This window comes from Anomaloglossus baeobatrachus, chromosome 1, assembly GCF_048569485.1.
Source record: "Anomaloglossus baeobatrachus isolate aAnoBae1 chromosome 1, aAnoBae1.hap1, whole genome shotgun sequence".
Taxonomy (NCBI): Eukaryota; Metazoa; Chordata; class Amphibia; order Anura; family Aromobatidae; genus Anomaloglossus; species Anomaloglossus baeobatrachus.
The window spans coordinates 280368663-280381552 of NC_134353.1; the positions used below are offsets into that span (position 1 = coordinate 280368663).

The 12890-nt window shown below is 45.9% G+C and overlaps 1 protein-coding gene across 1 annotated transcript in view; it reads right to left on the reverse strand.

Annotated features, from left to right (window-relative positions):
• TBCK (TBC1 domain containing kinase) overlaps positions 1–12890 on the reverse strand; it is a 516545-nt gene that overhangs the window by 349327 nt on the left and 154328 nt on the right. Inside the window, exon 18 of the mRNA XM_075350453.1 lies at positions 6102–6152. Coding sequence (XP_075206568.1) covers positions 6102–6152 — 51 coding nt within the window. The remainder of the gene's footprint in view (positions 1–6101; positions 6153–12890) is intronic.

Sequence of the window (12890 nt, forward strand, 5' to 3'; positions counted from 1 at the left end):
TGGAATTTTTTTGCCGCTAGCCCGTTTACCGATCAGATTAATTGATTTTATATTTGGATAAATCGGGCAAGTCTGAAAGCGGCAATACCAAAAAGGTGTATATTTTTTTTTGTGAATGGGGGTGATTTGAACTTATGTTTTTTATTTTTAATTTCTTTAAAACTTTTTTTACTTTTTTTATTTTACTAGTCCCCCTAGTAATAGGTGAAACTGGACTCTAAGGATCAGCAGTCTGATCACTTATTCTTTTCTCCCAATCAGAGCAGCACCTCTCAGATCAGGAAAAATGCTCATCTCTTGTAACCTGCAGTACTCGGCTGCTAGTTACAGGACCCAAGTCATGTGAGCTACAAGAGTCATCACATGACCCTGTGCTACCATGACAACCATCGGATCCACGTGATCACATCACATGACTTCCGATGGAGGCCGGTGAGTATGCAATTACCGCAATCACCATTAAAATGGCGCTGTCACATTTTGACAGTGCCATTTAAGGGGTTAACAGGTACAGGAGGATAGCAATTCCACTCGTGCCTACAAGGCACACATGTCAGCTGAATAAGTCAGCTGACATGTGCGCTGATCGCTGCCGACTGACCACGGCAGACGGTGGGGATTAACACTATGACCGCATGGATGTAATATTACTGCCCACAATCGTTAAGGGGCTGTCCAATACCTATAATGCTCTTTATAGATATTTTCTTTAAGCCTTAACGATTTTTGTACTCTGCTTTATCATAAAATTCCCTATCATTCTCCTTATACAGTTACTCTCTACATCTGTCATTTTTGCTTTATTTATTGCGACATTTTGTTTGAGGGCAGTCTCAAACAGGACATCACAGGAGGATAGCCCTGCAGTCAATTTCCTGCAGCTTCCATCACCTGTCCTGAAATATAATGTCCTTAAGGGGTGTCTCTGCAGTCATTTACAACAGTTTCCATCACAGCCATCACCATTAGAAGACGGTGATAGAAGCAGGTTCACTGACACAAGTGCCACCCATGACGATTCATTTGAGGGCAGTGACTGAAGCCATGATGTGGCACAGCTGTCACTTACACTGCTTCTATCACCTCCCCCTGATGTCTCATTTCAGGGAAAGAGGCAACGGTGATAGAAGTAGGGACTGTGGTGCTGGCGATTGAAGATGTGGGCGGCAGCTACTGAAGCTGTGGGCGGCTTGGACAGAAGAAGTGTGATGGCCTTTAGGGGGTAAAAAATGTAATTTTTTTTATTGGATGCATATTTTTCAACTCCACAAGGTTTAATAGGTGAAACTGGACCCCATAATTTGTTGAACAATTTCTTCCTAACGCGCTGATGCCGTATATGTAATCAGACTGTTTGAACATACGGCAGTGCTTAGTAGCAAGGAGCGCTTTTGAAGTACAGATATTGCTGGAATAGTTGCGGGAGAAAGTGGGAGAGCCCCTAAGGTGCAGACGAACAGGAAAAACCCAAAATTGACTTCATTGTTGAAATTACACCTCTCAATGAATTCATCTATGGCTGCAGTGACTACTTTGGCCCCACAGGTGTTTTCAGTTCTGGAGAAGTACAAATATGCCAGATTAGTGCCCACACATTGTACCCAGCTTCTGCTACTGTAGACTTGCACCCCGTAAATTGTTAAGTGGGCTTTCCCCATGACCACATGTGGTCACTCACAATGGTTTAGGGACAAAAAGGCATAAGAAGGATGGTGATGGTGGCATTTGAATTTGGGAGTGCAGATTTCCCTGGATTTTATTTGTAGGGTGAGAGCTGTTGCTTTTCCAGAACCTTTGTCCTACCAGTAATGAGAAGAGATGAGCGGACCCGAACTTTTAAGTTCAGTGCTTGTACTGAAAACAAAAAAAAAAGTGTTTTATTTTGGGAGCTTAACTTATGTAAACCACTCGAGCGAGCAAGCATCGGTGTGCTTGGGTAAGCTCACTGAGAGCCGCTTTAAGTGTTTGAATGGCTCACACTGGGAGTAAAATCAGAGTTAGCAGATGTAGTGTGCACAAAAAACCCTCCCTCCCCCTGAAGTGCCCTGTTTATGGCTGGCTGCATTTGGGCAGAGAGCCGAACTGCCAATCAGTGACTTCCAGTAACGTTCAGGTCAAATCTGGGTCCAAAACTGAACTTTATATACAGTAAAATCCAGCTGAACCCGCAGAACCCCGAACTTCCATGGGTCCGCTCATCTCAAGTAATGAGTAAACCCCTTATATTTCCAGTGATAGATGATGGACCAAAGATTTTGGGATTCATAACATTTTTTAATTGCTTCCAATAGAAGGCCAGGATCACATTTTTGATTTCTAGGCTTAGCATTTACGTTAGGGTTTATATGCAAATCCCACAAAAATGTGATTTAGATTAGGTGGACACATATCTGTGGTCATTCATACTTGTGTATCTTTTGAGGGGTTTTTTTCTATACATCTTGTACATCATTTGTTTTTTTAATTAGTCCAACTGTGGGACATGTATATGGCTGATCTTGTACATTGCAATACTCTTGGACTGCAGTGCATGAGACTTGTCAGTTCTTCACTAACTCAGCTTGTTACGCCCTTCTATAAGCCTGATGATAGCGGGGAGCCGATGTTACTAAAGGGGGCGCCCTCTCCCTCTTTTAACTACTTAGACACTGGTGTGATTGACAGTGGCATTTAAGGGGTTATTCAGCCCCAGTTGGATCTAAAACCAATCCAGGCCAATACTGCAAGGAGTAAGCTGTCATATACAGCTGACACTTGTGGGGTTTTAACCAGCAGAGGCGCTATTCACTTGTTCCTCAGCACTGAAGAATAAAATGCCTCATCAGCTACCGTGAAGAGGCGTATTTGCGTTCATCAAGGGGTCAAGTGAATAAAAAACCAAAAACACACCGAAAGAGCACTATCCCTTTATCTTCCCTTCATAGCAGATCCATGACTGCAAAAATTAAGTAACATATGAATGACAGAAAATAAATAGGTTTCTTTTTCAGACAACCTACTTGATCTTTTTAAACATGAAGATACAGTTGTAAAAAAACCCCAAAAAACAAAAAAAACAAAAAAAACCAAAAGCACAAATAGAGTTCTAATGCCTAACTCCTAAAGGACGAAGCCAATTTTGTACTTAATGCCCAGGCCATTTTTTGTAATTCTGACCAGTGTCCCTTTATGAGGTTATAACTCTGGAACGCTTCAACAGATCCCAGTGATTCTGACATTGTTTTTCATGACATATTGCAGTCCATAATAGTTCTAAATTTAGGACAATATTTTTTGCTTTTATTTGTGGAAAAAAATTGGAAATTTGATGAAAATTTAGCAATTTTCAAACTTTTAATTTTTATGCCTTTAAACCAGAGAGTTACGTCACACAAAATGGTTAATAAATTACATTTCCCACTTGTCTACTTTACATCAGCGCAATTTCTGAAACAAACTTTTTTGGGGTTAGGAAGTTAGAAGGGGTCAAAGTTCATCAGCAATTTCCCATTTTTTCAACAAAATTCACAAAACCATTTTTTTAGGGACCACATCACATTTGAAGTGACTTTGAGAGGCCTTGGTGACAGAAAATACTCAAAAGTGACCCCATTCTAAAAACTGCACCTCTCAAAGATTCAAAACCACAGTCAAGAAGTTTATTAACCCTTTATGTGCCTTACCAGAACTAAAGCAATGTGGAATGAAAAAAATATATCTATTTTACTTAAAAATGTTGCTCTTGTGCCAATTTCTACACTTTTTGAAGAAGTAACACAACAAAATGGAACTCAAAATTTATTACCCAGTTTCTTCTGAGCGCGCTGATACCCCACATGTGGTCAGAAAGCTCTGTTTGGACAAATGGGATGGTTCGGAACAGAAGGAGCAATATTGGAAATTTGGAAAGCAAATTTGGCTAAAAAAAGATTGCGGGTACCATGTTGAATTTCTAGGGCACCAAGGTACCTAAACAGCAAAAACCTCCCACAAGTGACCCCATTTTGGAATCTAGACCCCTCAAAGAATGTATTTGGATGTTTGGTGAGAAATTTGAACCCCCGGGGGCTTCACAGAATTTTATAACATTGGGCTGTGAAAATAAACAGAAAACATTTTTACCACAAAATTGTTACTTCAACCAAGTACGGTAGCTTTTTTTTTCTTTTCTTCAAGGGTATCAGGAAAAAAATGCACCAAAAAATGTATTCTGCAGTTTCTCCTGAGTATGCCAATACATCATATGTGTTGGAAATCAACTGATTGGGCTCATGGCAGGGCTTGGAGGGAAAGGAGTGCCATTTGACTGCAAAATTAGCTGGAATAATTAGCGAACGCCATGTTGCGTTTGGAGAGCATCTAAGGTGCCTAAACAGTGGAGCTCCCCTACAAGTGACCACATTCTGGAAACTAGACACCTCAATGATTTTATCAAGTGGTATATTGAGAATTTTGAACCCACAGGTACTTCACAGATTTTGATAACCTTAGGTTGTCATATTGAAATTTTTATTTTTTTCACAAAAATCTTGAATTAGCACCAAATTTCTCACTTTTTCAAGAGAAAACACAAAAAGTGGACCCCACAGTTTGTTATTCAATTTTTTATGAGTGCAGGGATATCCTATCAGACATGTGGCCAAAAACCACTGTTTGAACAAACAGGAGGGCTTGGAATGGATGGAGCAGCATTTGAATTTTGGAAAAGCTGAAATAGATTGAGGGCACCATGTTGCATTTGCAAAAACCCTAAGGAACCTATACAGTAGAAACCCCCACAAGTAACCCAATTTGGAAACTAGACCCCTCAAGGGTTTTATTCAGGTGTATAGTGAGCATTTTGAACCCCCAGGCGAATCACAAAAACGTTGCTCTAGCAGCAAATCTCTCACTTTTAGGCTATGTGCCCACAATCCGGCAACACTGAGTCTGTGGAGATGTGAGTGTTGTCCATGGGAGAATGCAGCTGCCCATAACAATGATTTAGGTTTGGGCCGCTGCTGACTTTAGCTCTATTCTCCCTGCGGAGAACACTCGTTTTGCTGAAGACATGGGGAAGGAGCGGCGCGGAGGACCGACGCTGCAGAAGGTAACGGGGGAGACCAGAGAAGACCGGGGGGTGGGCGACAGCCTCACAGGGGGTGACCTAGGAGGACCTTTCTGTGCCATCTATCATGTCAGATGGCACAGAAATCAAAGAAGAAGGATGAATGTGGTGGGAACACCACTTGTTCAGCGACAGCCATTTTAGATCGTCGGAGGGCGGACTAGGACGGAGGACGCGGACTGGGGGAGGGTGAGAAGACTTTGGCCACACCTGGGCCCGGGGGAGGACATTCATCTCCCATCTGACATGTTTGATCATGCCAGATGGGAGATAAATCATTTTTTTTCCAGGGCTGCATTAACTTTCACGTAGTCACTGTTACACGGTTTGTAACGGCGATCACGTGACCGAGGACCGGAAAAAACGACCCTGATCCCTAGGGTTTACAGCTACCCCCGGTAGCTGAAATGCCGGCGATTTTATGACGCTGGGGGGCGCTATACACTTTTTCCTGAGCGCCATTAAAAAGCGGTGCAAAGGAATAAGTACCCTCTTCTGCCACCATTAAAAGGCGTATCGGCGGTCGTTAAAGGTTTAAAAGGCATGCCTTGACATGCAATAGCAGTCACATATATTATTACATTTTTTCATATTTTTGAGATCACTTGTCTATCAATCCTGACTCTAATTACTAGTAGATGGAAGTGTACCCGAAAAGATTACAGGGATTATTGACGGTCAATTATGGCAGGTAGAATTAAGGAAGCAAATCAATTTTTGCTGATAGCTCAATTTGTTTACACTGGTCAATGATTAGGAACCTCGGCCAAATTATTATTTTAAAGGATAATCACCCCACATAAAAGACCCCTTAGCGGCAGTATAAATCAGTACCCCTACAAACTAGAAGATCTAACAAAATGGCGCCATTAATATGGAGCAGACCTTTGCACAAGGATAACAAGGAGGAAAGAGAAGAATAAACTGAAATTCATCAGCACACAATGTTGAACCTAAACCTCAAACACTGCTCGTATTTGGAATTACACTTTAATGAAAAATACCAGTCACTTACCTTCATTGTTAAAATTTAAATAGAGGAATGGAGCACACAAAGAGTCCAATCCTGGAAAAGCAAAAGAGAAATGTATGAAAGGAATGGACAGAAACAATCATTAACCTCAGATACACTGAATATCATTTATCTCATATCACCATAATCCACTGGCGGACACATAACTCAGCAAAAAGAACAAATCCGCCTGCTTTGGAAGCAGTAATGGGCCCCCTAACCCACTGGGCTCCAGTGCGGCTGCACAGGCTGCACCAATAATTTGTCTGCCCCTGCCCTAATCTCTATATACACTGTGTGCGCAATTATTATACAAGTGAGTATTTTGATCATATCATCATTTTTTATGCAGATTTTCCAACTACAAGTTGTTTCAAAGTGAAAGCTTATTGGATGAAGCATATCAGGTGATGTGTATGTGTATAATAAGGGATGATGAGGGCTACGGATATCAACAACAAGGATATCAAGATGTGCAGAATTATTAGGCAGCTTGTTTTCTTGAGGCAAAATGGGCCAAAAAGAGATTTAACTATCGCTGCAGTCAAGAATTGTTACAAGTCTTACAGAGGGAAGCCGCACTCTTGACATTGCTAAGATATTGGGTCATGATCATAGAGCTATCGCAAAAAAAAGTGATGTGAAAAATATAAACACATTAACTACCAAAGATTTGAGAAGGATCAAATGTGAAGTGACCAGGAATCCAGAACCTTTTTGGAGTTTCCAGAAAGTACAAAGTGTTCAGAAATATGTCCAGTTTAAGCAGGGGTGGGGAACCTTTTTTCTGTCGGGGGCCATTTGGAAATTTCTACCAACCTTCGGGGGCCGCACAAAATTATCAATGTTTAAATGACCCTGCTATATTGGGTGAAGCAATTAATTAACTGGGGGCATGGGGCTGGGGGCACAGACACCACACGCGGGGCTGGGTGCACAGACACCACTGGAGGGGCTGGGGGCACAGACACCACTGGAGGGGCTGGGGGCACAGACACCACTGGAGGGGCTGGGGGCACAGACACCACTGGAGGGGCTGGGGGCACAGACACCACTGGAGGGGCTGGGGGCACAGACACCACTGGAGGGGCTGGGGGCACAGACACCACTGGAGGGGCTGGGGGCACAGACATCACTGGGGGGAGGCACAGACATCACTGGGGGGGAGGCACAGACATCACTGGGGGGGAGGCACAGACATCACTGGGGGGGAGGCACAGACATCACTGGGGGGGAGGCACAGACATCACTGGGGGGGAGGCACAGACATCACTGGGGGGGAGGCACAGACATCACTGGGGGGAGGCACAGACATCACTGGGGGGGAGGCACAGACATCACTGGGGGGAGGCACAGACATCACTGGGGGGGAGGCACAGACATCACTGGGGGGGAGGCACAGACAACACTGGGGGGGGCTGCACACAGGACTGGGGGGGGCTGCACACAGGACTGGGGGGGGCTGCACACAGGACTGGGGGGGCTGCACACAGGACTGGGGGGGCTGCACACAGGACTGGGGGGGCTGCACACAGGACTGGGGGGGCTGCACACAGGACTGGGGGGGGCTGCACACAGGACTGGGGGGGGGCTGCACACAGGACTGGGGGGGGCTGCACACAGGACTGGGGGGGGCTGCACACAGGACTGGGGGGGGGCTGCACACAGGACTGGGGGGGGGCTGCACACAGGACTGGGGGGGGGGCTGCACACAGGACTGGGGGGGGGGCTGCACACAGGACTGGGGGGGGCTGCACACAGGACTGGGGGGGGGCTGCACACAGGACTGGGGGGGGCTGCACACAGGACTGGGGGGGGTGCACACAGGACTGGGGGGGCTGCACACAGGACTGGGGGGGGCTGCACACAGGACTGGGGGGGGGCTGCACACAGGACTGGGGGGGGCTGCACACAGGACTGGGGGGGGGCTGCACACAGGACTAGGGGGGTGCACACAGGACTGGGTGATGGGCTGCACATAGGATTGTGTGGGGGTGCACACAGGACATTGGGGGGCTGCACACAGGACTGGGGGAGGGGTGCACACAGGACAGAACTGGTGTGGGGAGACACAAAGCATTGGGCAGGGCACATAGCAGCAGAGGGTCGGCGCTGGACTCACAGCAGCATTGCATTCACATCACCAGAGTGCAGGAGCCGGACACACTGCATTAGAAGGAGAAGGCAGGCACTGATCTCCGGAGGCCAGGGGGCGTGCACACAATGCTGGAAGCTGAGGCTGCTGTAGACCCGCCCACAATTGGCACTGGCCGACGGGAGAACACATTGCAGCACAAACAGCAATGTGTGGATTTAAAGGGCCGGCGGCAGCAAGACCGGCGTGACAGCACGAGCACTGCCTCCCCCGGGAATCTGCCCGGGGGCCACATAAAAGGTCATGGCGGGCCGCATGCGGCCCGCGGGCCGGAGGTTCCCCACCCCTGAGTTTAAGGAAGGCTGAACGTGACCACCACTGAACAAGACCTCCAAGTGGAAGCGTCAAGGACTTGGCCAAGATCCAGTGCTGCCATATTCCAGAAAAACAACAACCTCCCTGGAGTGCCCCTAAGTACAAGGTTCTCAGTGCTCAGAGACATAGAGAATGTAAGGAGGGTTGAAACCTAAGCACCACTGAATAATACACAGAAGCTGAAATGTGAAGATTGGGCCAAGAAATAACAGAAATCAACTCCCAACCTACTGCCAGTTTTGAGAAGACACTTTTTTTAAGCAGGAAATAGTCTGCATCTTTCAAAGAAAACCATGATTTTTATGCAGGACAATGCTCCATCGCATGCATCAATGTCTCCACTGCCTGGCCCCTTCCTCACCTCATGTAACCTCTATTGAAAACTTGTAGTCCCATCTTAATTAAGAGATTTACTGTGAAGGAACAGTCACCTCTCTAAACAGTATCTGGGAGGCTGTGGTTGGTTCTGCGCAAAAAATGGTAACAGATTGAGAAACTGACAGACTCCATGGATAGAAGACTTATGACGGTTAATTAAAAGAAGGAGGGCTATATTGATCACTGAGAATTTTTTGAAATGTCAGTAATGGGTTTTTGTATATTTATGTACAATGTACGTTGAGTTGCTTAGTTATTATTCTAAATAAGATGGAAAAATGTTTGTTTTTTATTTAATTGCATGACATTTCTTTACATTACAGTTGACCAATAACACTGCACATACAGATATTCTACCACGAAAGATAAAGGTATATTAACCTTTTGGATTGATCGACAGCACTGTACTTGTTCAGTAATAAAATTAATCATCACAAACTCAATTGCATAATAATTGTGCACAGACAATGTATAACAATCAAGTAACATTAGACAGTCTGCGATTTACTTCTGATATTAGAAGCAATATAATGTAGAATCTCATAAGAGAAGAAGCTAACCACTCACGAGGCCCCCATTTCATTTTGGGTGGTCTTCCTGGAGGTTCTTTCCCAATAGGATTCAGTACTTGATTCATCCCCCCAAAAAGAAATATAGTGTAATGATAAATATGATCTGTCTTTTACATAGTCACTGATATAAGCAACAGGTTACTACAAGGGAATTTATTGTAAACTGTGAGAAATATATTTAGCCTTTCTACAGCACAGCAAGTCCAAGCTTTTTACATCCACTCCTCTGAGAACTTGGCAAATGAAACAGAAAACATCAGAGGCGAAAAGCTGTGTTGGATGCTCACAGTTTCCTACACATTTCTCCAACTATTATCAAAATCTAAAGAACAAATGTAAAAAGTAGGCATCTCTGTTCTGAGCACTTGGCGACAGAGTCTTATATCCGTCAGGTGATTTTGGGCTTAAATTAGGAACTTAGTGGTTGTATTGATGGGTTTATAGCTGTGGAAGTTTGCTACATTTAAAGCGGTTGCACCGAGAATTCAATTTATTACAGGATTCATGATATCTTGCTAAACGTTTTGGATCTCACTGATGGGGCCCCCATAATGCCTAGTAAAGAGCTCTAGAGTGCATTGTTTAAATGGAGCGATAGCCATACTTAAACACCTATGTGCCACTTATTATCTCCGAGCTGGCCGGAGAGGTACTCAGCTATGTGAGTCTAAGCAACCAACTCCCGAGTCTTTATTTTTGGGATCTTGGAGTCCAAGAGGTACAGTAGTGCCGATAGAATGGTAATAACTTGCATTTTTGGTACAAGCCCATAATTTATATTTTAAAGAAATGTTGCAACCATTTTTATTGCTCAGTTGCAGGTGTGCACTAATCATCCACATGGTTGTTCACCACCCCTATGCCAGCAGTCTTTTAGGGTTCCCAGCCCATTTGACTCTAAATGCCTGGTTTCCCTTACTCGTGCTTGCCCTTCTTGAATCTCAAGCTACTTCATTCTATCTACCTTATCTTAGAAGTAGAATCATAGAATGGTCGACTTGGAAGAGAACTCAAGGGCCATCGAGTCCAACCCCCTACGAGTGCAGGTTTTCCTAAATCATCCCAGCCATATGTTTATCCAGTTTCCACTGGATAAGTAGACAGAGAGGAGGTCAGAGGAAAAAGTGAAAGCAAATGGAGTGGAATCAGACATGCCCTCTTTAGTCAAAAGCTGGAAGACAAAACCTATTTCTCATAAAGCTTGTCCAAGACAAGTCGCACATCCAAAAACATTTGCACAACTTTTCTGTGATTTGCTGTTGCTTAACTATTTTAGATCTGTAATTTTGAGGTAAAAAAAAAAAGAGAATTTTGTTTACTTACCGTAAATTCTTTTTCTTATAGTTCCGTATTGGGAGACCCAGACATTGGGTGTATAGCTTCTGCATCCGGAGGACATACAAAGTACTACACTAAAAAAGTGTAGCTCCTCCCTTTGAGCATATACACCCCCTGGATAACCAAATCTAGCCAGTTTAGTGCAAAAGCTGAAGGAGAATAGCCACCCACAAGTAGAGATAGAGCAAAAAAACCGGAACAACTGGAGCCTCTGTCTACAACAACAGCCGGTGATAACACGTGGAACAAGAAACTGCCAACAGGCAACAGGGAGGGTGCTGGGTCTCCCAATACGGAACTATAAGAAAAAGAATTTACGGTAAGTAAACAAAATTCTCTTTTTTTTTTTTCTCTTTACCGTTCCTATGGGAGACCCAGACATTGGGACGTCTCAAAGCAGTCCATGGGTGGGAATAAACAGAAAACTGGGAAGTAGGCAGAACCTAACTTCACAAATGGGCGACAGCCGCCTGAAGGATGCGTCTGCCCAAGCTCGCATCTGCCGAAGCATTAGCATGCACTTGGTAATGCTTTGAAAAGGTATGCAGACTAGTCCAAGTGGCAGCCTGACAGACCTGCTGAGCCGTAGCCTGGTGCCTGAAAGCCCAAGAGGCACCGACAGCTCTGGTCGAGTGTGCCTTGATCCCCGGCGGGGGAGGCACCTGAGTACACTGGTAGGCATCGAAAATAGCCGACCTAATCCAACGAGCTAAGGTCGGCTTAGAAGCCGAGAGGCCCTTACGCCGACCTGTGGTTAGCACAAAAAGAGAGGTGCACCGCCTAAGAACAGCGGTGCGAGACACATAGATCTGGAGCGCCCGCACCAGATCCAGAGTATGCAATGCTTTTTCAAAGCGATGAACAGGAGCCGGACAAAAAGAAGGCAGGGAAATGTCTTGGTTAAGGTGGAAAGGAGAAACCACCTTAGGGAGAAAGTCCGGAGTCGGACGGAGAACCACCTTGTCTTGATGAAAAACCAAAAAAGGTGACTCCGAAGAGAGCGCAGCCAAATCAGAGACTCTCCTGAGGGAAGTTATGGCCACTAGAAAGACCACTTTCTGTGAAAGACGAGACAAAGAAACCTCCCTAAGAGGCTCAAAGGGGGGGTTTCTGCAAGGCCGTGAGGACCAGATTGAGGTCCCAGGGATCCAAGGGCCGCCGGTAAGGCGGAATGATGTGAGACACACCCTGCATGAAGGTGCGCACCTGAGCCAGCCGGGGGATACACCGCTGGAACAACACTGACAGAGCCGAGACCTGTCCCTTGAGGGAATTGAGGGATAGTCCTAGCTGCAGACCGGACTGTAGAAAGGACAGGAGGGTCGGCAAGGAAAAAGGCCAAGGAGCATGGCCGGAAGAGCGACACCAGGACAGGAAAATTCTCCAGGTCCTGTGATAGATTTTGGCCGAGGAAGACTTCCGAGCCCGAGTCATAGTGGAGATGACTTCAGGAGGAATACCAGAAGTCGTCAAGATCCAGGACTCAAGAGCCACGCCGTCAATCTGAGAGCCGCAGAATTCTGGCGGAAAAACGGACCTTGAGAGAGAAGGTCTGGACGGTCCGGGAGATGCCACGGCACCTCTACGGACAGATGGAGCAGGTCTGGGTACCAAGCTCGCCTGGGCCAGTACGGAGCAATGAGGAGGACACGACGGCCCTCCATTCTGATCTTGCGCAGGACTCTGGGCAAGAGAGCTAGAGGGGGAAACACGTAGGACAGACGAAACTGGGACCAATCTTGAACCAGAGCGTCCGCTGCAAAGGCCTGAGGATCGTGTGAGCGAGCCACGTAAACCGGAACCTTGTTGTTGTGCCGGGATGCCATTAGATCCACTTCAGGATGTGCCCCACTTGCGGCAGATTGACCGAAACACTGCCGGATGCAGGGACCACTCGCCACTGTCCACGGTTTGACGGCTGAGATAATCTGCCTCCCAGTTTTCCACGCCTGGGATGTGGACTGCGGATATGGTGGACTTGGAGTCCTCCGTCCACTGAAGGATGCGTTGAACCTCCAAGCATTGCCAGGCGAC